The 24,808-nt window shown below is 40.0% G+C and overlaps 4 protein-coding genes across 4 annotated transcripts; 3 read left to right on the forward strand and 1 right to left on the reverse strand.

The window, feature by feature from the left end:
- Nucleotides 432–4,738, forward strand: LOC109727663 (protein FMP32, mitochondrial-like). The gene is made up of 7 exons (XM_020257833.1): nt 432–897; nt 997–1,128; nt 1,223–1,282; nt 2,652–2,728; nt 2,824–2,880; nt 4,178–4,244; nt 4,370–4,738. The coding sequence occupies exons 1-7, from the start codon at nt 694–696 to the stop codon at nt 4,487–4,489; spliced, it is 717 nt and encodes a 238-aa protein (XP_020113422.1). The 5' UTR covers nt 432–693; the 3' UTR covers nt 4,490–4,738.
- Nucleotides 6,490–7,488, forward strand: LOC109727470 (beta-glucuronosyltransferase GlcAT14A-like). Its single transcript, XM_020257607.1, has one exon. The coding sequence runs from the start codon at nt 6,639–6,641 to the stop codon at nt 7,074–7,076; it is 438 nt and encodes a 145-aa protein (XP_020113196.1). The 5' UTR covers nt 6,490–6,638; the 3' UTR covers nt 7,077–7,488.
- LOC109727676 (tRNA-dihydrouridine(16/17) synthase [NAD(P)(+)]-like) lies at nt 11,336–14,663 on the forward strand. The gene is made up of 3 exons (XM_020257846.1): nt 11,336–11,884; nt 12,600–12,706; nt 13,344–14,663. The coding sequence occupies exons 1-3, from the start codon at nt 11,423–11,425 to the stop codon at nt 14,080–14,082; spliced, it is 1,308 nt and encodes a 435-aa protein (XP_020113435.1). The 5' UTR covers nt 11,336–11,422; the 3' UTR covers nt 14,083–14,663.
- On the reverse strand, nt 15,513–17,474 carry LOC109727102 (probable leucine-rich repeat receptor-like protein kinase At1g35710). The gene has a single exon (XM_020257001.1). It carries the CDS (start codon nt 17,472–17,474, stop codon nt 15,558–15,560), a length of 1,917 nt encoding a protein of 638 aa, XP_020112590.1. The 3' UTR covers nt 15,513–15,557.

Consider the following 24,808-nt stretch of genomic DNA (forward strand, 5'->3'; position numbering starts at 1 on the left):
AACCCAAACCAATTATTATTTTTTCAATATTTCAAAATATATTATATTATATGTAAATTTTTAAAATACAAATTCAAATATAACATCAAATTTATATATATATATATAATACAAAATAAATTCGGGTTCAGATTCGGGTCGGTACAGTCAAATACATATCCGTCGGATTTTTATTTTTGATATCCATATCCGAATCCATATCCATTTAGCATCGGATATATCCGTTTTATTCGAGTTCAGGTTCGGATAAAATTTCGAACATCCATACCCATTGACATCCCTAGCAATGAGCGGATCCCGTCTACTCGGACTTTGTGCTGGTGAGAGGGAGAAACTGTTGTGTGCACCGGGTGCACCACATTTGTTGAATAAGTTATTAGTTTAAATTATAAAAGAGTATAATTTTGGAGTAATATGAAGAGAGNAAACAAATCCCCAACGTGATTTACTCCACCACCTCCCCTGTATATATAGCAAACCCTCAATTCCCCCTCCCACCACCACCACCACCGCCCAAATCCCCTTCAGAAGCGGCGATAAAGCGGGGGAAGAGGTACAGAAAAGGAGAATTGAGGCTCCGACGACGCCCTACCCCCTTCTTCTCCCCGCAAGATCCCCTTTTTAGCTCTCCAGAGGCTCCGATCCGATAGAATTCGGTAGTTTTCGAGGTAATTTGGTACGGATTTGAGCCTAATGTCCTCCGCCGCCGCCGGAGCCGCGGGTGCTGGTGTTTTCCGGCGAGGAGTGGCGGCGCTGGGCCCCCTCGCGCGGCTCCCCTGGGCGGCGGCGTCTTCTCCCTCGGCGATCGGGATCGGGGCCTCGGTGTCGGTTCGGGGCGTCTCGCAGCTCGTTAAGACCAACGGAAAGAGGGTGTTCCTGGTCGACACATTGGCGTTGGTAATGTTGGAAATTTTCCTCCTTTTGATCCTGTCGTCATGGAACTGGGCGGCTACGGAGGATGCACTCAAGGTGTTTGTGTTTTTGCGTCTTTGGCAGGTTAGGAGGTTGGAGTCGCAAGGGGTGCCGACGAAGCAGGCGGAGGCGATCACGACCGCCATTACGGAGGTTCTGAATGATAGCTTGGAGAACGTGGCGCAATCCTTTGTGTCGAAGGGGGAGATGCAGAAGGTATTGGTGATGGTGGTGCTTATGCTTGTAAATTGCTTGCTTCTTTGTCATCCTTTTATAATTTGTTATTTCATGCAATTTACGGCATGCGCAGAGCGAGATGCTGCAGGATTCCAATATCTCGAAATTCAAGTCGCAAGTACAAAGCTCTCAGGTATTTAGCCTCATAACACGGAAACTCATAATTTGTTATCATCTAAATCTATACAGTAATGATGCTCGACATTAGTCTAACATATGTGTCTTTATTGGTTTACGGACGGATGTTTATATCAGTGTGACATGTTACCGTCTCGTTCTATGTGGTCACCACTAGATTGCATCACAAACTTCATTAACTAGGTAGTGACATCCAAATTGAATTCTTAAAGAATTTCTCTGTTGTTTATCAGATCCCCTGGTATTAAATCGAAGAATAGGCTTTTTCTGTTCAGTTTTGACCCTGAGTTTAGATGATAGTACTGAATGGCAATATAAAATGGTTTCTTGTTGCGTTGCTAAACTTTTTGAAGGTCCACAATCCATCAAGAGGATAATGCAAAATCTAATTGACAAACATTGGATTAAAACTAACAAGCATGAAGTTCTTCAATATTTGTTTTGTTTTTTAGAACAAGCATCTCATTTGGGCATAACTCTGCTTTACCTTTCTGAACAAACATGTCTCCCCACAAAATCACACCGAGTACTTATCCATGAGATACTAGAGTGGATCTGCATATGGCTAAAAACAAAGTATAAATAGGAGAAAACAGTTATACATTTATGTAACAAATCCATGTACTTAGACCGATCTCTCCAGGTTGAGAAAAGATCTGACCATTTCCTTCATATATGACAAAATGCTACAACAAAACTAAATAGGTTAATACATGAATAGAAGACATCAGATCTTACTATTTGTGTTTTTCAGCTCTGTAAGGATATGCTTGATTCTATTAGCCTTCGTATGTTCTATCAGTGTTTCTAGTGTGGCTTTTCTTTTTCTTTTTTTTTTCCTTTCATTTTTTGATATCTTTTTTATTGTCCTTTAATGTACGCTAGTCTTGCAAATATGAAGTTAGGAACGCTTGTTTTGTTATCTATTTGATAGGATCATAGGATTATTGGTGGCATGAGTTTTATTGTCTAAACCTAGTTCTCTATCAAGTTTCCTTACAAGAAACTAAAAGCATTATAAATATGAAACTAGGAATGCTTGGTTTATTATCAATTTGATAAGATTATTGGTTACATGAATTTTATTATCTAAACCTAGTTATCCATCAAGTCCTTAAAAGAAACTATAATCCTAGAACTGTTGAGGGAGCCAATATTTGCTATTTTATGCATCGTCAATTCTTAACTTTTGCGAGTTTTATTATCTAAACCTAGTTATCCATCAAGTTTCCTTAAAAGAAACTATAATCCTAGAACTGTTGAGTGAGCCAATATTTGCTATTTTATGCATCGTCAATTCTTAACTTTTGCGTGTTTCTTTATATATAAAATCTTTGACTTAAGTTTACCTCAACTGGATGTAGGAAAACCATTTCTCTTCAATACAACGTGAGACTGAGAAACTCCGGGGGGATATTGAGAAAATGCGCAGCGAGCTTAGGTTGGTAGTGCAATTTCATTAGAAGTTTTTTATTGCATTCTTTTTTGGAGTCAATGACTCGGCACTTCTAATTTATAGCTTCTATCCTGAAACAGATATGAGATTGACAAAGTCACTGCCGGGCAGCGGTTGGATCTAAATCTTGAAAGAGGGTAAGGCAATTGCATCAACAGATTTCGTGCATCTCCCAAGTCTTGGTTATTTACTTCACTACAACGTTTTTTCTTGTTTGGATATGAGAAAATGAATATGTTGATGATGAATGGATTGCCATGCTACAGGATGTTAAAAGGAATTTTGCGGGTGAATTTGCTTTTATTTTGAGGCCAGAATAGCCTATCTTGACTAGGCATTTTCACTGAGCTTAATTTGACAAAGTCCTATTTTCAGTCCGGCTCTCACTTGTTTTTATTCAGCTACCTGGTTAGATAGAATCTAAGCAAGGGATGGGATTAAGTAATCTAATTTGAATGGGATAGATTTACTTGTAATTATGTTCTCGTTATTCAAGATTTAATCTAATTTGGACGACCTGCTTTTGATTACTTGTATCAAGTTTTGTTTTATAGTTTTGGCTAAACTACAGAAACCCCCCCGTCAAAACTCGCTTTTTCACTTTTCCTCTCCGACTTTTAAATAAAATCTACATTTTACCCCCTTAAAATTTGAGAAATGTTCACAAGGGCGGTTACGGTGTTAACTGTGATGACAAAATGAAATTGTCCTCTTCCGCTTCGTCTCCTCCCTAACCCTCCTTCATCCACAACCCCTCCGTCCTCCGTGCCTCCCTTGACCCCAGCTCCGACTTCACTTGCTCCACCTGCTCCCCTTTGCTTCTTCTGCACCCTGCCGCCTCTCCATTCGGCGATGATAGGGAGAAAGTTGGGGTGGATGGAGGGGTGGGCGAGGTGAGGCAGCGGAGGACGGCGAGGGTGTGGGTGTGGGTAGGGAACTTGAGTTTGCCGCGGAGGGAGGGGAGGAGCGAGGCAACGTGGCCGAGGACGTCCGCGGGAGGGAGGTGGCGCGGTTGAGAGGAGGGGTCTAAGGGTATTTTGGATATTAAAAAAATAATAATAATAGGATATAGATGAAACCCTGATAGAACACTGACGGCGGAGCCAAAGTGAACATTTCTTAATTTTTGAGTGCGTAAAATGTAGGTTTCTAAAAGTCGGGGAGAGAAAGCGAAAAAGTAGGTATTGACGGGAGTTTTCTAGAATTTAGCCTATAATTTTTTATTTTGTTTGCGTCAAGGTTAAATTCATATTGGTTTCAATTCTGAGCACAACTATTCTGAAAATCAAGAAAGGGAAGGAATATATAGAGAATGGAAAACTCATGAAATGTATTTTGAAAAGACATCTTGATAACTAAGGAAATTTTTGGATCGCATCAAATGATAGATGATGTATATGTACCACTGATTTCTGTTCCAATTCATGAATGCAGGCGAATACGGGACGAACTAGCCAAACAAAATGCAGAAACTACAGATCTCACCACCAAGCTTGACCGGGTGAGCCCTAAGTAGATTGAGGGGAAAAAAAAAAAAAAAAAAAAAAAATAGAAACATGGAACTATTATGATTTTAAAGTTGGTTTGTAACACTGATTTCCTGTACTGTGACATTGTCTTTTATAGGAAATCCACTCGTTGAAAGCCCAGTTGGAGGGTGCCAAGTACGATGTCATAAAATACTGCATTGGTACGCTTGTGTCGATATCAGCTGTTGGGCTTGCTATCCTTCGCATTCTGAAGTAACAAACATCCCTTATTGTCGGCAATTTAATGAATCGACAAGAAGTTATGTTTTTTTTTTTCTTTGCTTTTTTGTTTGTTCAAGAAATTCATTGGCAAGTTGTTGTAGCATTGAGTAGAAATATCTTGCCATTTAAACACAGTAGCTCAAAGATGTAGATTTAGTTCTCATGCAAATATTTGAGACAGTTTACCTATTGGATTCAGAATACTCAATAAGACACTGACATTTTATGCTTGGCCCATTGGAGACATCTCAATATTGATAATCAGTATCTGAAATGTTAGTTTCTTAATCTTGAAGATGTTTAATAAGTTGATTAGTTCTATTAATAAACTCTGGGTGGTGGTTCACTCAATACCTAGTTTAGCATTCTTGTTGTCTTGTTGTTTTTCATTTCTACTCTATTCTTAACGTGTGGATGCGCGCGCAGGAAACATGTTTGCGAAGTCAGTCTTCTGCGAGTGCGCAATTGATCAATTGCTTGCATTAGGGGCTAAGAGTCTTTTTGGGTCCTACCTTTTAGTAATGCATGGTCCGCTTCTGCGTGAGTTGGTCAGTTTTGTCGAGCAGAGCACTGGTTCAGAGTCTTTTTGAAGTGCAATTGATCAGTTGCTTGCATTAGGGACCAAGAGTCTGTTTGGTCCTGCTTCTGCTTCTGCTTCTGCATGACTTGCCAAGTATTGTCAAGCGGAGCGCTGATTCGCTGTTTGTGTGAAGTGATTACAAACAATGCGAATGATAGAAAGAAAACCAAACACTGCCTTTGTCTTTGTTGCACACAGATAAGTGGAACCAATATGACTCTTAGGATATGTTTGGTTCATGATTGAAATAAAAAAAAAAAGTTAAATTACAGAAAATTCTCCCATCAAAATCTGATTTTTTACTTTTCCCTTCTGTCATTTAAAAATCTATATGTTGCATTTTAGGTACGGTGCTAATAATATTGATAAAATAATCAAAATGCCCTCTTCCTTTTCCTCTCTCCTCCTAACCCTTCTTTATCTGTAAAAGGGTATTTTTGATATAAAAAATAATAATAATAATAATTGGATATAGACGGAACTCTAACGGAATATTGACGGCAGGATCCAAAGTGAATACTTTTCACTTTTTAGGAGGGCAAAGTATAGGTTTTTTAAATGATAGGGAGAGAAAGTGAAAAATCGGATTTTGATTGGAAGATTTTCTATAATTTAGCCAAAAAAAAAAAGGAATTGATGAATAATCCAAAATTATTTATTGTGCTAGTTTGTCTTAATATTATAGTTTTTTTTTAGCTGCAGTTATATCTAGTAGAGAGTTTGAGAAATACAAGAGTTCTAGCTTTTCTTGTGATTCAAAAGAAAATAGTTAGTGATCAAATGACACTAAATTTATAGCGAGGAGAAATAACCTCTTTTGGGTGTATGTTTGGCGTTCTTTTGCGTAAAAAACAATTTTTAGGACATGGAAAAAGACATTTTTTGTTATTATAGTTAGTAATTTAATTATGGGTTAATTGCAATTAGGTCCCCGCAAACATAGTGAATTACAAATTTATCCTTGTAAAATTTAACTTTCATAAATTACTAGTATAGAACCCGCGCTTCGCTGCGGTTAACATTTATATGCTCTGAATAATTTAAAATTTTTTTAAAATTTCACCACGACCCCTGCAAAAGTTATTTTTTTAAAATTTTTTAAATTTGTTTTTTTAGGGTATATGAGATGTTCACAGTAATCACTCTAAGATTCCTCAACAGCGAGATGAGGTTGAGGCAAAGCGACCCCCGCTGATGCTCAAATGCTAAGATACCTCGATGTATTATGTTTTTAATTTTTTTAATTTATTTGTTTTAATTGTAGAGAATGGGTTTAGGGACGATCGGAGGGGGGTTAGAGTTTGGGGAGTGAGCGGGCTTGCGGGATCGCGATCGGCGGCTAGGGCTCCGGCGATCCACGGGGGCGGCGTCGTCGGCGGTCGCAGGGGTGGCGTCGTCTGCGACCGCGGGGGCGGGATCGGGAAAGGGGGGCCACGGCCGTCGTGGGGATCTCCGCCGGTGGCAAAGGAGGGACGAAGGGCCGAGAGAGAGGGCGCCCCAGGCGAGGAGGGAGGCGGGGGCGGAGTGGGAGTAGCGGAGGAGCGCGGCGGCGGAGAGGAGGTTAATGCCCCTCCCCCCCTTCCTCTCCTCCTTCTCCTCCTCCGCCGCCGCCGCCTCCACCCTCTTCGTCGAGCCCAAGCTCCGGCCCCTTCCCTTCTCCCCCCTTCCCGCCTCGCCCAGCCTCGCCTACCTCATCTCCGGCTTTTCCGGCGACGGCGGTGCGCTCCTCCGCGCCCTCCTCACTCTCTACCACCCCCGCAACCGCTACGTCGTCCACCTCGACCTCGACTCCCCCGCCGCCGAGCGCGACGCGCTCCGCGACAGCCTCACGCGCCACCCGGTCCTCGCCGGCCGCCGCAACGTCAAGATGATCTTCAAGGCCAACCTCGTCACCTACCGCGGCCCCACCATGGTCGCCAACACCCTCCACGCTGCAGCCATGTTGCTCCGCGACACCCCCGATTGGGACTGGTTCATCAATCTCAGCGTCATTTTAGGCTAAGATAGAGAGGAGAGATGGGAGGGAGAGAGAGAGAGAGAGAAAGAGGGGGCCCCACCTTAAGAGAGGAAGAGAGAGAGAGAGAGAATAGGGAGGGGTTATCTGTAAAGGCAAAGAGAGTGCTAGTTGGCAATATCTTGGTCCAAGTCCAACCTTAGGAAGGAGCCAGGAATATCCAAGAATATCTTGGAAATAGAAAAAAAATTTTTGGGGAAGGAGTTAAGGAGTATCTTACCTTCCCAAGACATTTTGGTATGAGTGGGAGGAGAGAGAAGAAAAGAAGATATGAAAGGAGAAGAGAAGAAAGGAGCAGATTTAGAGAGAGAAAAAGTGAGAAAAAGGATGTATGACTTGGAAGCGTTAAAAAATGCCACGTACATCTTTTGAGACTGTCAAATTATATATTTGTAGTAGATTCCTGCAAAACTCTTAATATTTTCATATATGTTCTTATGATTTGTTATCATTAGAGAACTGTTAGAAATTTGTTTATATTTTTAATTTTGCCACCGCAAATATGTCCCTCCAAAAATTTTAATAGTATAATATAAGAGGAGTAAAAATATAAAAAATTAATTAGGGTAAAGTATTTAACCTATGGTTAAATAAATTTTTTTAATAAATTCTAACGGCAGGGACATATCTGAAAATATTAGGACTTTTGCGGGAATAACTTATGAAAGTTGAACTTCACAAGAATATATTTGTAATTTACTATATTTGCGGGGACCTGTATGCAATTAATCCTTTAATTATTGATAACAACCTGTGTAAAAAATTTTGGAAGCCAAAAAAAAAGGCCTCGTTTGGCATTGTTTTCACTTTTTCATTTTTTAAACATTAATTTCATATAATTTGATATGTTGAAAAGAAAATTTTCTTTTGTTGATATAGTTGGTTAGCTTATAATGCATCCGGTAAAGTGGTAGATAATAATTTATTCAAAAAATTTTGAAAGTAAAAAATTTTTTTTTTTATCATATTTTTATTTTTTTATGTTAAGTAATTCACTGTTAATTCCCTCCTACACCTTGGAATATTCAAAAATTCTATTTGAAAAAATAAAAAACAAACATGATACCAAACCACGCTTTAATTTACAGCTTTTGTTTTCACCATGGAAAAGAAATTATAAAAAAATTTAATATAATAATTATCTTAATAATTCTCCTAAATAAGATTTTATAAAAGAGTTTATCGAACAACATAACACTCTGCAACAAAATTACTCATACTTTAAAATCTCATAGTGTTGGGTAAAAAAACTGTACGATCAACACGTATGGGAGGGTCGATTTCTGAACCAAATATTCTGCACCGGTAAAAAATGAGCGTCTGCATCATACCCATCCTACGTACTCAGTAACCCCACGATGAAATCCATGATAATCATCTACTTACTTGAAAGTCAAAATTAATGTTTTTATTTCTTAGACCCTAAAATTATATTTTTATGAATTTTGCAATATCAAACAGATCCTTAGGCTAAAATGGCCCTCATCATGTGCTTAGTCCCAATTAAAGGTGTAATCGGTTCAGGTTGGTTCGGTTTTAGGCAAAGCTCAAACCGATCTGAATTTTTCGGCTTGAAAAAAAATTTGCAATCGAACCGAACCGATTTATGCTCGGAACCAATTCAAACCAGACCAAATTAATCGGTTTAGTTTGGTTTTGCAATTAATTTTCGGATGTTTTATTTTTCTGTGAATTAATTTATGATTTAAGATTCAAAATTAGTACATTATGAAATCACACACAAAAAACTTAATTATAAACATAGAATTTTTCAAAATGTATTGATATCTGATCAAGATTTGATCATAAATATAAAATGTGAATAAACAGTTTAGATAAAAAGTGTAAAAAAAATTATTATTTGGCTTTCGGTTTGGTTCGCTTAAGAAGTGTGTTTAAATTGAACCGAAATTGAAAATTAAATTTCAGCAAATTTAAAAATTGAACCAAACCGAACCAAAAATCATATAAATAGAGCCAAAAAATCTTATTTGGTTTGGTTCCTTTTGGTTTTCAATTTGGACCGAATCTTGTACACTCCTAGTCCCAGCTAGACCTGACAAATAGGTAGATTGGGCAATCCGTAGGCAGATCATCATACCAGCATATTATTTGGGCTTAAATAGAATTTGTTTCTAAATTTTTCGATAGTTAACACCCTTATCCATACTCATCTGTGAGTGGGCGGGTATAGTATGCGGATTTCCCGCAAGATTTTTTTTATTTTTATATTTTCAAACACAAAATACATATATAAGTTTTAAAAGACTACAATACTAAAGGTGTCTGTGAACTGAGTTGGATCTCGTTAGTTAATATATTATACCAGTACATTAAAAAGAAATGTGTAAGGAAAAAAAACTGCTTTACTTATTTAATTTCTGAGTCGGGCCCGGGTCTGGGTATTTAAGTTATCAATATATTCGCCGGTTCTATTTGAGCATGTTTAGGTAGTAACTATCCGTATAGTACCCGCTTAAGACTAGATATGGGTTAGGTTTAGGTTGGGTATCAATATCCGTATGCATATATTTTTTATAAACTATTAAATAGTTTATGGACAAATCATACATTTTTCACGATCTAATAAGGTGCACCTAGTCAGCGGGATCGGAGAGGCAAAGAGAGCGGCTGTGGTTTGATTTCTTCTTCTGCTTCTTCTTTTTCTTCTTCTTTTTTTTTACTCATTTTCTTAACTCCAACAGTAAACATCGACCCTGTCTAGAGAGAAAGATTCAATCGGGCGGCTAGGGTTAAAAAAGTGAGTTAAAAAAATTAAAAAAAGAAAGAAGTAAACATAGCTGCTAGATTTCAGATGAAAATACACAAAGACCCCTCACTTATAAGTTCTAGTGAAATTGATCCCTCAATATCAAATCTTTGTATTTACTGTTGATATTCCATCGAGTCCGGGTTTGGGTCCGAATCTGGATTTTGGTCCGGATTTGGAAACTATTTTGAACCCTACCTATTAAAAAATCTGGTTCTAGATCAAGTTGGATATGAATATAAAGTATTTGAATCCATACCTGAAATTTTTATTATTTTTTTTACCCGTACTATACATTTTTTATTGGGTTCGGATACGGTCCAGATTGGAAATGAAATATCAGGTATTTTGGATAGCTCTACATAACATAATCTATTGATTAAAATATCATGATATACAGTAAATAATATAGTCTTAAAACAATACCAAGAAAAAAAATTAAGATTAAAATTTTACAGATAGATAAAATAAAATAAGTATTTATTTATTTTATTAAAAATATATATATATTGGTGTACACAAATAGTCTAAATATTTATAATTTAACGAATACCTATTTGTTTTAATGATAACTTCACATACCACCTCGGTACTTTCACACTTTCTCACTTTAGTATCTTATGATTTAAAGTATATCAATTTAGTGTCCGGTGGTTTTTTTTTTTTTTTTATTATCTATTTTACTTATTTTTTTCATTAAATCAGTAACAAAGTTAAAATTAAAGGGTACAAAAGTAAATATTTGATAAACTTAGATGGGTATCTAAAGTTTTTTTATATATAATTTAACGAAATATTAACGAAAAAATTGATAAAAAGATAAAAATGAAATCACAGGATACTATCTTAATACACTTTAAACTACAAAATACTAAAGTGTGAAACTACAAGAGTGGTATTTGAAATTTGGGAAAACTTTAAATACCTCCCTGTGGTTTCGCACTTTCTCACTTTAGTACCCTGTGGTTTAAAGTGTATCAAGTTAGTACCCTGTGGTTTCGCACTTTCTCACTTTAGTACACTGTGGTTTCAAGTGTATCAAAGTTAGTATCCTGTAGTTTTATTTTTGTATCAAGTTAGTACCATGTGGTTTCAATTTTTCCTTTCTATTATCCATTTCGGGTATATAATTTAACGAAATATTAAACCACAAAATACTAAAGTGAGAAAGTGCGAAAGTGCGGAATCACATGGTACTAATTTGATACACTTTAAACCACAGGATATTAAAGTGAAAAAGTGCGAAACCACAGAATACTAATTTGATATATTTTAAACCACAGGGTACTAAAGTGAGAAAATGCGAAACCATAGGGTAGTAACTTGATACATTTTAAACCACAGAGTACTAAAATAAGAAAGTGCGAAACGACAAGAGTGGTATTTGAAGTTTCCCCTTGAAATTTATCCTCGATTTTATTACACATAAAATAGAGTCGAGTACTTTTGCACTGCAAATTTGCGGATACGATAGATCTCGCCGGGTCTAGTCCCACCACCTCTCGAGTCTCAACTTCTTAGGAGCGCCGTTCGCACCCATTTCCCTGCAGCGACCCAAGCATATATGAGGTTTCGACCTTTCCTTTCTCCCCTCCACACCCGGCCGTGTCAAAACCCTCGCCACCGAAACCCTCACCGCTCCTCCTTCCTCTCCTTAAACCCTAGCTCCTCCTCCTCCATGACCACCGGAGCCCGCCCCCTGCCCTGCGACCCCGAGGAGGACCCCGACGAGGCGATCTGCGCCGCCCTCGACGGCGCCTGCTCCCTCTCCGACGCGGCGGGGCCGCCGCCGGGGCCCACGGAGATCCCGCTCTCCGGCGAGCTCCGCGTAGCGCGCGCCTGGGCCCATTGGAGGCGGATCGGCGCCCCGAGGCTCGTGGTGGCGCCCATGGTGGACAACTCCGAGCTCCCCTTCCGGATGCTCTGCCGCAGGTACGGCGCCGAGGCCGCGTACACGCCGATGCTCCACTCGAGGATCTTCTCCGAGAACGAGAAGTACCGTAGGATGGAATTCACCACCTGCAAGGTGAGATATAATATATTTTTGATGCTTGGGTTTGGATACATGTTGACTGGTTAGGGTTTTGTTTTGATCAATTATTATATAATAGATCAAACACTAACTAAAAGGCATCTCCTTCTTTACTGAAGCTATCCAATTTGATAGTTAATGAGACAAATTATTCATTTTATACGATTCTACTCCATTGAGCATAAATATTGTCATATGTTAACTAATTTCCATAAAGCTTTCATCCGAGTTTAGCATTCTTCCCAAAATTTTTGGGCCTATGTGACATAAGCTGGAAATTAAAGAATTTTTTTATTTTATTTTATGCAGAGTGATAATTTAGACAAAGGCTAAAATGCAAGGTGTTTCTTTTTTAATTTAGCCCAATTTTTAAGTTCTTATGAAAAAAATTAGGCCTGGGAATACTTACTGGTCTTTTAATCAAGTTAGATGTCACTTTTCCTACAGGATTTGTGGTGTCAGATACTGTAGGCTCACAAGTTGTGTTCTTTGGAAGAATAGGTTTTGTGAACTATTTTCCCTCATATGTGAATTTATTGATTTGCCGATCACTAGCAGCTTAATGACAATACCACATTCATTATCATGCCAATTTATTGTGTTGCGCAGGTGTTTATTTCATATATATATAAAGATGTGATAGGGCTTAGCTAAACATAGTATATGAGCACTAACTTCAAGATGTTGTTTTATCTGCTAATACATGCAGGAGGATCATCCACTATTCGTCCAGTTCTGTGCAAATGATCCTGACATATTGTTGGAAGCAGCAAAAGTGGTGGAACCTTACTGTGATTACGTCGACATAAATCTAGGGTAATTTGTGATATTTCATGTTTCTCAATGCAAGTAACTAATATGTACTCCAGTAAATGGCAAGAATATAGAAGCATACAAAGAATTTTTTATGTCATAAATAGTTAAGCTATTCATTAATGATCGGGGGAACATTACTGACTACCATCTTTGGCTATATTATTATCAATTTTAGATGATGAACGAATCTTAATGTTTGCTTTTTACGACATATCATTATACTCTGCAATTAACATTTGTACTATTATATCTAGCTTAGGAACATCCATTGAATTATCCCATTGGCCATAAAAGGACATGAGGCTCTGCGTTCTATGCCGCTGTTTCTTAAACTTGAAAGCAACTAAGGTATAAGGCCCTAAATACCCTACTAACTGTAGTAGCTTGACCAAAATGGATCTAACAAATATAATAAGTCCAAAATCCTTAATGTATGAGTAAGCTAGTGTTAGTTATCTATTTCTTTGTGCAACATGTTGTGAAATGTTATCGTATTTCAAAATTTATCTGACAGTATTTTCATTAGCATGTTTAGCTGGTCTTTCTGTATACTGCTAACCTGACTATAAGATAATCAGTGATTAAAAGCTATTATAATTTCCTTCATTTACTGTATCTGTTTTCTCTAACCTTGCAGTTGCCCGCAGAGAATTGCCAGGCGAGGCAATTATGGGGCTTTCCTCATGGACAACCTCCCTCTCATCAAATCCCTCGTCCAGAACCTCTCGATAAACCTCCATGTCCCAGTTTCATGCAAGATACGGATTTTTCCGAGCCTAGAAGATACGATAGCATATGCAAAGATGCTTGAAGAGGCCGGATGTTCTCTCCTAGCCGTCCATGGCCGTACTAGAGACCAAAAAGATCAGAAGAAAATCCAAGCCGATTGGGATGCTATAAAGGCTGTTAAAGATGCCCTTAAAATACCTGTCCTCGCAAATGGAAACATTCGCCACATGGGAGATGTCTATAGCTGTTTGGATCACACAGGTGCCGATGGTGTGCTTTCAGCTGACTCTCTTCTTGAAAATCCAGCACTTTTTGCTGGATTTAGAACAATGGAGTGGAAGGAGGAAGAAGATGGTGATGGTGGTTTGGATCAGGCAGATTTGGTGGTAGAGTATTTGAAGCTGTGTGAGCAATATCCTGTGCCTTGGAGAATGGTAAGGTCTCATGTTCATAAAATGTTAGGGGATTGGTTTAGGATGCATCCCCAGGTGAGGGAGGAGCTCAATGCTCAGTCCAAGTTGACTTTCGAGTGGCTTCATGATATGGTGAAGAGGCTCAAGGAGCTTGGTGGAAGAATTCCGCTTTATCAGAAGGGTGGTGCTGAAGAGAGAATAATGGCAAATGGACATGCAGCTTACAATTCATGATCCTTATAAACATGTTGGTTTTTTGATTGCTTGTTGTCTTGCAGCACGTATAGAAGTTAACAGTATTCGGGCATCAATTAAAATCAGGCACCCAGAGCCAGATTTTTTGCTAAATTATTTACTGATGTATACTTTGATCCTTGTGGTAGAACCCAGAGACAGCCAATTATGGGTTTACGGAAGCGAACACATTCTCCTTACTGATTTACATTCACCTGCTGTTTAGTAACAACATTGGGAGCAGGCCCACGGAATCAAATTAGATCACACAGAAATTTTGTTAAATTGGGAGTGATTTTTTTTAAAGCTTGTTGATCTAGTCACAATTATAATGTCAACACCATTTTCTTGCCCGGTTCTTGGTTCAGCATATTGAGACGGTCAATGTGAGCAAATTGTTTACTCCACTGTCTCCATAATTTTGAGTTGTCGTTTAAAAGTTTGCCGACGACTTCTCTTTTTTGTGCAAGGATGTTTCCTTCATTCTATGTTGTGCCGCACTTTGCACTATGTATCATTTATGCTGAATCCTACGATCTGCTCTAATAAGTGATTTAACAGATATTTGTTGTTGTGCAACATTTTGAGTTGTCATTTGAATTATCTATTGTTCTTTTCTTCGCCTTACTAGAGGGAGGATTCATTCCTTGTTTGTCGACCATTGTGTATTTACTTCATTTGAAGCGGCAATTCTCTCATTAGTCATTATGGTTTAACACTGCAGAAATGTTTCTTCATCAAATGCTTGCTTTTATGGCTCTAATTGTTGAAAGCAGTGAACTGATTTAACAAAAAGTACTGCTACAGGTACTGCAGAATGCCTTCTCTTTTGGACTGTTGGTATGTTGGTATGCATGATGTGGGTAGTCTTTTACACACCGTCCCCAAACGGCATTAAATGGGGGTCGGATTTGTTAATCTCACTCCTAACGAGTTATTCCGGAATAGTTCGTTAATTTAAATTTTTAATTTATATTTATATTTTAAAATTTTAATTCTCAATTTTTTAAATTTAAGAATTTATAATCTAAATTAATATTTATAATTTTAAATTTTAAATTATTATTTTTATTTTTTATTTACGCCCGTAGTTTCTCAAATCGTATCTTTTAGCTGTGGTTGGAAACACAGTGGCACATTTGGTTTTCAATTTTTACCAAGCATTTATGCAGATCTTACAGTTGTAGTCTATTTTGTAATGTTTATGACTTCACAAACCACCAAAAAAAAAAAAAAAATTCTATTTACAGATGTACATATTTAATAAGTATTATATTAGTTTATTAATATTATTATTAACTGAGAAGAAAAATATTTCAGAGAATCCAAAATTATTTTCTATATTTTTAGTACTATATTATTTTTTCAATCAAACAACTATATAGAATTTGGGTTTTTCTGGAATTCAAATCCCAAACTCATTACCCATTCATCCGTCCACCCGCCAAAAACCACCACCACCACCGTCGTCCTCTTCACCCCTCCTTGCACGGCGGCAGCGGGTCACCGCAGAGCCCGGCATTCCCTCTAAACCCCCCGGCTGGCACCCGCGCCTTGTGCGGCGGTATCGGTCCTGTCAGCCGGTTGTCCGACACATCGAACGCCTGCAGCCTCGGCATGTCGAGCAGCCCCCCCGGTATCCCCCCTTCGAGCCCGTCCCCTGCCATCCTCAACTCCGTCAACGACGCCATCTTCGCCATCGTCCCTGGTATCCGCCCCCCCAGTTCCGGGTTTCCTGACACCGCGAACCTCTCCGCCGACCCCATCGCCGCCAATTCCCCGACGTCCTCGTCCACCCCTCCCGTAAACCGATTCTTCGATAGGTCCAGCGTCATGTAGTACCCTAATGGGTCGCTCGTTGCCTTTGCGAGCACCGGTCGGATCGGCCCGTAGAGCTTGTTGTCCGACAGGTCGAGCTCCATGAGCGTTGCAAGATTCTTGAAGCTTCCAGGGATTGCCGACCGGAGCTCGTTGCGCGAGAGGTTGAGGGTGGCGAGCCCTGTCATGTTTCCGACCCACGGCGGTAACTCGCCGGACAATTTGTTGCTCGAGAGGTCGAGCTCCCCAAGGGAGGACATCGCGGCGAGCCATTCGGGCATTGGGCCGGAAACGCCGATCCCGGCGAGATGTAGCTTGAACAGGCCCGGCATTTTGCCGAGCCAGCTCGGCAAAGCGGGTTGATTGATTGGATTGAAGGAGAGGTCGAGCAATTGGAGACTCTGGAGGCCGGCGATCTCATCGGGGATTGGGCCAGTTAGGTTGTTCCGTGAGAGGTCCAGAGTTAGTAATCGGGCTAAATTGCCGATGCCGGAGGGGATTTTTCCGGTGAACTGGTTGTTGCCGAAGTAGAGGGTGTCGAGTGAGGAGAGGCTCCCAATCGACTCCGGTATCTCTCCGGTGAGCTCGTTGCCCAATAGATACCACCGCTGCATGCTCCGGAGATCGCCGATCGACGGCGGGAGGCTTCCAGAGAGGCGGTTGCTCGAGAGACGGCAGAATTGGAGGGACACCATCTTGGTGAAGGAATGTGGGATGGCGCCGGTAAGTCGGTTCTCGGAGAGATCGAGAGCGGCAAGTTTGGTGAGGTTGCCGACGGATTCCGGTATGCCGCCGGAGATTCGGTTCTTCGAGAGGTCGAGGTCGGCGAGGTTCCGGAGATTTCCGATCTCCATCGGAATTTTGCCGGTGAGGCCGTTGCTTTGGAGATCGAGTCTTTCGAGGGCCGAGAGCTTTCCGATGGACGGCGGGATAGCGCCGGCGAATTGGTTTTCATCGAGGGCGAGGAATTTGAGGGAGGACGAGGCGAAAACGGATGGCGGGATCGCGCCGGAGAGGCGGTTGCCGTTCAGGAGGAGGAATTCGAGGCGACGGAGGCCGGAGAAGGACGGGGGGATCGGGCCGGTGAGGCTGTTGCCGGAGAGGCGGAGCTCGGTCAATAAGGAGAGGCGGCCGAGCGACGGCGGGAGCGGTCCGGTGAGTTTGGCGAGGCCAGCGAGGGAGAGAATTCGGAGGCCGGTGAGGTTGCCGAGGGCCGGGGAGAGGGTGCCGGTGAGGGTCACGATTTCGAAGTCTTGCCCGGCGCCTGATAGGGTGAGGTTGGAGACGTGACCGCCGGCCCCGGCTGGGTCGCAGGTGACGCCGTACCACCCACCGCAGCAGTCGGCGGTGGCGGCGGACGGGTCCCAGGTGCGGAGCAGGCCGTGGGGGTGGGTGGTTATGNAATTCGGAGGCCGGTGAGGTTGCCGAGGGCCGGGGAGAGGGTGCCGGTGAGGGTCACGATTTCGAAGTCTTGCCCGGCGCCTGATAGGGTGAGGTGAAAGACAGAAGCAGAAGAGTAGGAGGAGGAGAAGATTGAAGTGGATGGAGATGCAGGGAATGAAATTGTTTCCCATGGAAGTTGCTGTAGGAAGTTGCTGTAGGTGTAGAGGTTGATTAGTTTCTAATAAGAATTGGAGTTGGGTGAGAGGATATATATTATTCTTTTGGTGCAATTAAATTAAAGAACATTGTTTGGAACAGAAGAGGAATGAGATTCAATGCTTTATATGGTAATAATACAATTTGAGTGTGTGTTTGTGTGTGTGTGTGTGTGTGTGTGTGAGTGTGTGAATAATGCTTACGAGAAACTCGCAGTGCAGGTGTTCACATGAAAAGGGTGCGGCAAATGCAGCGAGGAACGGAAACGGCAGGGTTCTGGAGCTGTGCTCCACACCAGGCTTTTGACTCTGGTTTTGAACTTTGAAGAGTTAAAAAAAGCAACAAAAATTCAAATCTCTCTCTCTCACACAGGTTTTTTTTTTATCAAAAGTTATAAAACTTATCCAAAAATTATAAAATTTAGGCACATTGCTTACTTAAATGACAGCATAGTTACGTAAATAACGAAAAAAATACTTTTGATCAAGCATGGAATAAACAACGCATTCAAATGCTGAAGTAGAAAAGCCAACAGATGACGCGAATTAAACTTATTAAAAGATCATTTATTCTGATCAAATCGTTTCGTAGCCACATGCGCCGCAACAAGCCAACTATCCACTATATCTTATTTCTTCAATTTTTCTACCAGTTGAGCTGCAACATTTTCAAACTTAATTTAGAAAGTGAAAAGGATGCATGAAGACCACCTGATTTTTTTATTTTTGTTCATTTATAAATATTTGTCTGAACTTTCAATTTTGACAATTAGATCAGCTAAATGTTCAACATACACCTTTATTTAATTAAATGTTTAATTATCTAATTATTTTGGTTGCATGCATTGCATATAATTTTATAAATATTCAAAATATTAAAAGAAATTAATTTTTGTACATATAAAGAAAAATTTTTAAAAAAGTTCAACCTATTCTTTTGTCGCCATATTTAATCATCAAAATTAAAAGGAAAAAAAATAAATTCGTGAAATTTTTTTGGAGTTACAGGATACTCCATTTCATTTGGACCAAAACTACGGTATTTAAACTGTAGAATTTTTTTACTGCTCATCCAAACAGGACCTAATTGCCAAATTATAAGTTTAGCAAGGTACCTATTTGCAAACCGCTAAACATTCAGGGGTCTCTACACATTTTTTTATTCTAAGAGATATAAACGTGTTTGGGATGGTTAGATGATGAGGATTTAAAATAGATGGTTCGAGGGTGATGAACCCCGCTTGGATGTTTTCTTTGAGACACACACATCATGTGGAGGCATGGATAAAAGGAATAAAGGGCTCCCCTTTTTGTGTTTTTGTTTACACAATTTTGGTCCATAATTCGTATGCAGCACAGCAGTGGAGCCCAGGTGAAAGAGTGTGGGTTATTAATTACTTGTTATTTTCTATTAATTTCTGTCTGGCTTTTACTTACTTTGCTGGATAAATCTGGTTCATCATAAACATGGCGTGGATATTGGTGATATGATCAGATAAAAATTGATTGGCAGTGTTGAGCCAATTAGGCGCGGACAGGTGGTACGCCGATATTTCATTTAAAGGTGGCAATTTTGCTGTACACCGGGAGCATCGGAAGGGTTTTGAAGGAGATGAACCGCCGCGAAAATTAAGGGAGATTACAATAACCGCAAGCAGTTTCAAACGGTTCCGATCGGCTGAAAGTGGTCCGGAAAATCAAGAAAAGTGGCCGATCATGTATAGGTAATAACTGATCATAAAGGGCGATCTATAAATAGATCAATAACGCCCTAAAAAGGGGTCTTTTTCCTGTGAACAAAAGACCGCCCTTATTTCCTTATAATTTTTTCCATTTTCTAGAAGTAGTATACTTGTAATTTTTACTTTCCCGCATTTACTGTTTTTTTTCTAGGAGTAGTTCCTAAATAGATCAACCGAGTCTGTATGCCATCCGGCACATTCAACCCTTGTACTTTTTCTCAAGCTTAATTTCCAAGGCTTTCGGCTCTTCAAGCCGTTTAACTGGTGTGTGTTTCTTCTATTCGGCTTATCTACCGAGTCAAATTTGTAGTTGGTCCGTACATTCGGTTCATTTCAGCCGAATCGAATATTTAATAGAGTTTTCGAACTCGGCTGATCCGATCCATCGTCAACCGAATCGTTTGATTCAGTCGAAGGGTGCAAACTTCGAGGGTCACTATTCGAATCCGTTTTTCATCCCGACACACTCCCCGAGAAAGATTTTGACTAAGTCAAGGGTTAGAAAATTCGGCACACAACAGTCAGATTTAAGAATCATGAATCAGTGGAGATTGTTGACCTAATGGGCCAGTGTCTTGGCTTATAGCAGAAGATCGGGTTGGACCGAGTTATGTTCAAAGTGGCTTGAGGCTAGTTCAGCTGAGATACAATTAAGACCGTGAGTGTCTGTGTTTGTACGTTTTAAGTGAATTAGTTATATATTTCTAAAAAATCGAGTTTTCGGAATTAATGGTTGGTGTCAACTATCCAACAGTGATGATACGAAAGTTTGGAAGGATTACAATAGTTTCCTATTATCAAAATAATTAGAATATTATGTTAGAGTAAGCCTATTTATTATTATTATTACTATTATTTTTATTTTCTTTTGTTGAAAGGTTGTGTCTCTTTTGTAGAGTAGTGTCTTTTAAATTATTCTGTGAAGATGTGTCTATTTGTGTCTATTTGTGAAGATGTGTCTATTTGTGAAGTGATATAGGGATATATATATTTTGAAGGGATATGTCTCTTCGCGCGGGACTTTTTGTTAAAAAAATTGTCCCCCTAATATTCTATAAATAAGGGACGTGATTTATTTTGTGTATGAAGTCAAATTGTAATTGAGTTTATTTTGTAAATCAATAGAATTTTGTTTTCACAATTACTATATATTTACATTACTTTAGAGATAGACCCACCAAAACTTGGTATCAAAGGAAGATTGTTAATTAAGAAGAGGAAACTCTGTTGGAAGAAAATGATTAATCAACTTTTTCAACTCCAAATTTTAAAATTGGTAAAAGATAATTATGAAAATTTATGCATTCAAATAAAAGCATTATTTAGCTCTCAAGATATTTGGAATGTCATTAATAATGGCTATTGTGAATATATGGAACTAGAAGAAGTGCAATTAACCGAACATCAACGGAACGACTAAAAGAATGCAAAAAAAAAAAAAAAAAAAGACAAAAACCTTCTTTTCACTCATCAAAGCAGTAAAGGAGTCGACATTCGAGAAAATTGCCAAAGCAACTTCAAGCAAGGTGATATGGGACGTCATTTCCACCATCTTGAAAGGAGATGAAAAAGTAAAGTGGATTTGTCCACCAAAGCTTTGAGTGAAATCAATAATTATTCGCATGAAGGAGTCCGAAAGTGTTGTGTATTTTGTTTCTTGCATTCTGGTTGCTGTGAGCTAAACAAAGCAAAATAAATAACAACTCGATGATGCACGAGCCATATATAGGGATGATTTTTTGCCTTTTGCCACAAAAGTTTGAGCATATTATTGTTGACATAGAAGAGTCAAAGAATACCAATCCTTCTCCATCAACCAATTGACGGAATCTCTCCAATTACATGAGCAAAAATTACAAAAGAAAATTGAAGCCAAGTCAACTGAACACTCCCTCAAGTCGAAAGTAAAACTTGATAATCAAAAGGGCAAAAGTTGCCAAGAAACTAACAAAAGAAATAAGAATGAAAAGTGATATAGTCATAACCGACATAGTAGGAAAAAAGATGGTCGCAATTTACGATGCTGGATTGCCACAAAAAATAGTCGGTACAATAGTTTGTAATACCTATAGCCACAAAAAATAGTGGGTACAATAGTTTGTAATACCTATAGTCTCGAACCCCTTCTTGAAATCTTATTTTATTTTATTTTGCGTACAGAATTTTGAAACTTTTGACTTAGCAGTAGACCATAGTTCACCCTAATTGACCAAGCATGGTCTTTCCAGGCTCACTAGATCCTCCCACTTACTCTCTTTCTCCCTTCGGTTTCATCGCGCTACTGCCCTGCACTACCAACGGGGTGGTGACACGTGGTCTATTTTCCCCTCCTTTTTATTCTTTCTTCTCTTTACAAATCTCCCACCATTTCCTATCTTTCTATTTTTCTTCTTCTCCACTACTATCTAGCTCTCTTTTTCTTTCTATTTCTTCCAATCTTCCTACTGTATCTCCACCGTGACACTCGAAATCCAATTTTCTTCTTATTCTTTTCCCTCTTCTTTTCTTTCTCTTCTCCTTCTTTTCATCACTTTCCTTGTACCCACGATGCCTCTATCTCCAACTAGGTCACCACCCTTTGGCATTTGGGCAGCTTACACGTTGATGGGAGACCGGGGTGAGGATCTTTGGTTTTGGCTTGGAACGAAAAATTTTGTGCGTGCAAGAACCAACAGTAAAAGCACTTGAAAACTCGGACTTCTATTTTCTCTCATTGCTTTTTTTCTCTTTTGTTTCGACTTAGCCCAAACAACCTACTAGTTGTAGGACAATGTGCAATTGGGTGAAACTATGCCCTACCCCTCACCGCATTCCTGTAGTGTTCGTATTCCAAAATTAAACATTGCAGTATTTGGCAGTCGATCAAGGGCGTTGACGATCATCCAATGGTGTGTAAATCAAACGTTGGCAGCGGATTAACAAATACTCAATTGTCTAGATATCGATGGTCGACCAGCTGCTGGACAATGGTCGAGCGATTGCTGGACAGCAATCAACCGCAATAAGGTTATAGCATATCTAAGTCTACTTGATGAGTTAGAATTCTTACACTCCTTTCTCTCTTTTTAATAGGAACTTAAAGGGTTTCTTTTGAGTGTCAAACAGTGCAGTTTAATCTCAAATAATGCAACTTTTATTTTAGATAATACAACTTAGCCTCTTATAGTTTTAAATAGTATAACTCTCAAAATAGTGTAATTTTCGTCTCAAATAGTGCAACTTATTATTCTTCTTCCTTCTTCTCTACTCTTGGCCTTTTATGTAGAAGCCATAACACATGATTGCCTTCCTAAGAAAAGTAATTTTTTTTTCTTTTTTATTCTTTCTTCTTATTTTTTTTCTTCCACCTCCGCATCTACGCTATGCGCTCCCTCCCTCGCCCACTGCTATAGCAGCTGCCAACACTCCGATGCGCTTTCTTTCCCCATCATCCTCAAACCCTGTGGCACTTTCATCGTCGCCACCATCACCAACCATGGCCACACCCTCTGTCGTAGCCTCACATATGTGATTTGCGCCATATCCGAGCTGGCATCAATACATATGTGATCAAGATGAGAGAGGAGCGCAATGTCGACGTGGGAACAGTAGAGAAAGGGAAGGGAGAGAAAGCGGGAGAAAAAAGAGAAGAAGAAACGGCGAGGAGGAAAGAGACGAAACATAAGGAGAAAAATAAACGAGAGAAAAAAAAAAGAAAGAGAAAAAGGAATAAGAATATTTTTGTCAATTTACTAAAAATTCGGATCGAATCTATAAAATCCAAAAAATATAAATTAGCCCGTTTTTACAAAAAAAGGCAAAAACAATGGATTATTTTATGTAGAAAGGCCATAATATATATAGATGAGTCTTCTTGATGCCAAAAATTATTTTCGGGATTAAAATTTACTAGATTTATTATCTAATTTTAACTATTAAATGGTAAAAGAATATTTTATTTATTGCAAGACTGAATTTATTAGTTTAACATCAGAAATTTTTTTATACTTTATTATTTTTTTATCATTTGCCCAATATTAGTCATTTTTTTAATATAAATTGATGGCCAATTTGCATAAAAAATCCATAAGCTTTGAGCTTTTGCAAAACTGAGCCACATTTTTCAATTTTGCAGATTCAAGCCAAATTTTTTGCCATCGGACGAAAATACCCTTATTCCTTTTCTCTCTCTTCTTTTTTTTTCCTTCGTTATTTTTTTCTCGAGGACGCGCTCCAGATCGCCACCACCCGCCTCAAGGACGAGTTCCGCCACCTCCTCCTCAGCAGTGCCCTCCCCATCGCCTCCTCCTCCGTCAACGAACCCACCTCCTCCTTGTGCCGCCTCTCCCTCTCCCATGGCGTCCATGGCCTGCATGGCATCGGCCTCCATGGCCTGCATAGCGTCGGTATCGAGCGGGACCAGCGCCGCTTGCACGTCATACTGTAGCGGCCACTAGCCGTTGCACAGAACCGTGAACAGGGCGGCGCGTAGCAGCGCAACGTCGATCCATTGGAAGCTAAGCGTGAAGCCGACGTCCGAGAAGCCTGCGGCGGCCACGCGGTTGTCGTTCTCGGCGACCACCGTGAGGGGCATCCGGACGCCGAGCGTGCCGGACTGGTCATTATCGAGCCAGCCTAGGTGCGCCGCTGGCATGTCAAACGGAGGGGAAGAAGGAAAAAGAGGAGGAGGAGGAGAAGTGGTGCAAATTTCGCCCAAAATTGCACTATTTTGCCCAATTTTGCACCATTTCGTCCAAAATTGCACAATTTCTTCTTCTCCTCCTCTTCCTCTTCCTCTTCCTTCTTCCTTTTTACACCATTACACCATTTTTTACACCTTAAAAAATTGCATTCTTTAAACGCTCTCATCTCCCTCGCCGGAAAGTAGGACTCGGACGGCAATCTTGAGGGCATGGATCCATTTCTTCATCTTAGAGTCGAGGGTGCTCCACTCGATCCTTTGGACCTCCTCGATACTCATCTTGTTGACGCCAAGGGCGACGAGGGTCTCTGCGATGGCGTCGCGGCGGACAGCGATGTACATCTGGCTCAACTCCTGGTCGTACCTGGCGCGGATCATGCGGCCGGTGACCTCCGCGGGGTCGGCGACGGCATTGACGTGGAGGAGGTCGGAGGAGAAGTGGTCGGCGGAGAGGGATCCCCCGCCTCCTCCTTTGCCGCCACTGCCGCGAGAGTCCTCGAGATTGGCGCCGTGGGGGTGGGGTCGGATCTGGCGGAGGAGGTGGGGGCATCGTCGTGGGAGAGCGAGAGGCAGCAGAAGAAGGAGGTGGGTTTATTGGAGGAGGAGGAGGCGATAGAGAGGGCGCTGCGGAGGAGGAGGTGGCGGAAGAAAAAAAATACGAAGGAAAATAAAAAAAGAAGAGAGAGAAAGAAAATGAATAAGAGTATCTTCGTCCGATGGCGAAAAATCCGGCCCGAATCTACAAAATTGAAAAAGATGACTCAGTTTTACAAAAGCTCAAAACTTGTTAATTTTTTATGCAAATTGGCCAGAAATAGACTATATATATATATATATATATATATATATATATATATATATATAGAAATATATATGATTAATTGCTA

The sequence above is a fragment of the Ananas comosus genome, linkage group 22 (genome assembly GCF_001540865.1).
Source record: "Ananas comosus cultivar F153 linkage group 22, ASM154086v1, whole genome shotgun sequence".
In the NCBI taxonomy this organism is placed as follows: Eukaryota; Viridiplantae; Streptophyta; class Magnoliopsida; order Poales; family Bromeliaceae; genus Ananas; species Ananas comosus.

What these genes read in the sequence shown, in the direction of transcription:
- LOC109727663 (XM_020257833.1), top strand. Translation starts at nt 694, where the DNA reads ATGTCCTCCGCCGCCGCCGGAGCCGCGGGTGCTGGTGTTTTCCGGCGA. An exon ending in CGAAGGGGGAGATGCAGAAG is followed by an intron (nt 1,129 to 1,222) that starts GTATTGGTGATG and finishes CGGCATGCGCAG; the next exon opens with AGCGAGATGCTGCAGGATTC. An exon ending in GATCTAAATCTTGAAAGAGG is followed by an intron (nt 2,881 to 4,177) that starts GTAAGGCAATTG and finishes TCATGAATGCAG; the next exon opens with GCGAATACGGGACGAACTAG.
- LOC109727676 (XM_020257846.1), top strand. Translation starts at nt 11,423, where the DNA reads ATGAGGTTTCGACCTTTCCTTTCTCCCCTCCACACCCGGCCGTGTCAA. An exon ending in TGGAATTCACCACCTGCAAG is followed by an intron (nt 11,885 to 12,599) that starts GTGAGATATAAT and finishes TAATACATGCAG; the next exon opens with GAGGATCATCCACTATTCGT. An exon ending in TACGTCGACATAAATCTAGG is followed by an intron (nt 12,707 to 13,343) that starts GTAATTTGTGAT and finishes CTAACCTTGCAG; the next exon opens with TTGCCCGCAGAGAATTGCCA.
- LOC109727470 (XM_020257607.1), top strand. Translation starts at nt 6,639, where the DNA reads ATGCCCCTCCCCCCCTTCCTCTCCTCCTTCTCCTCCTCCGCCGCCGCC.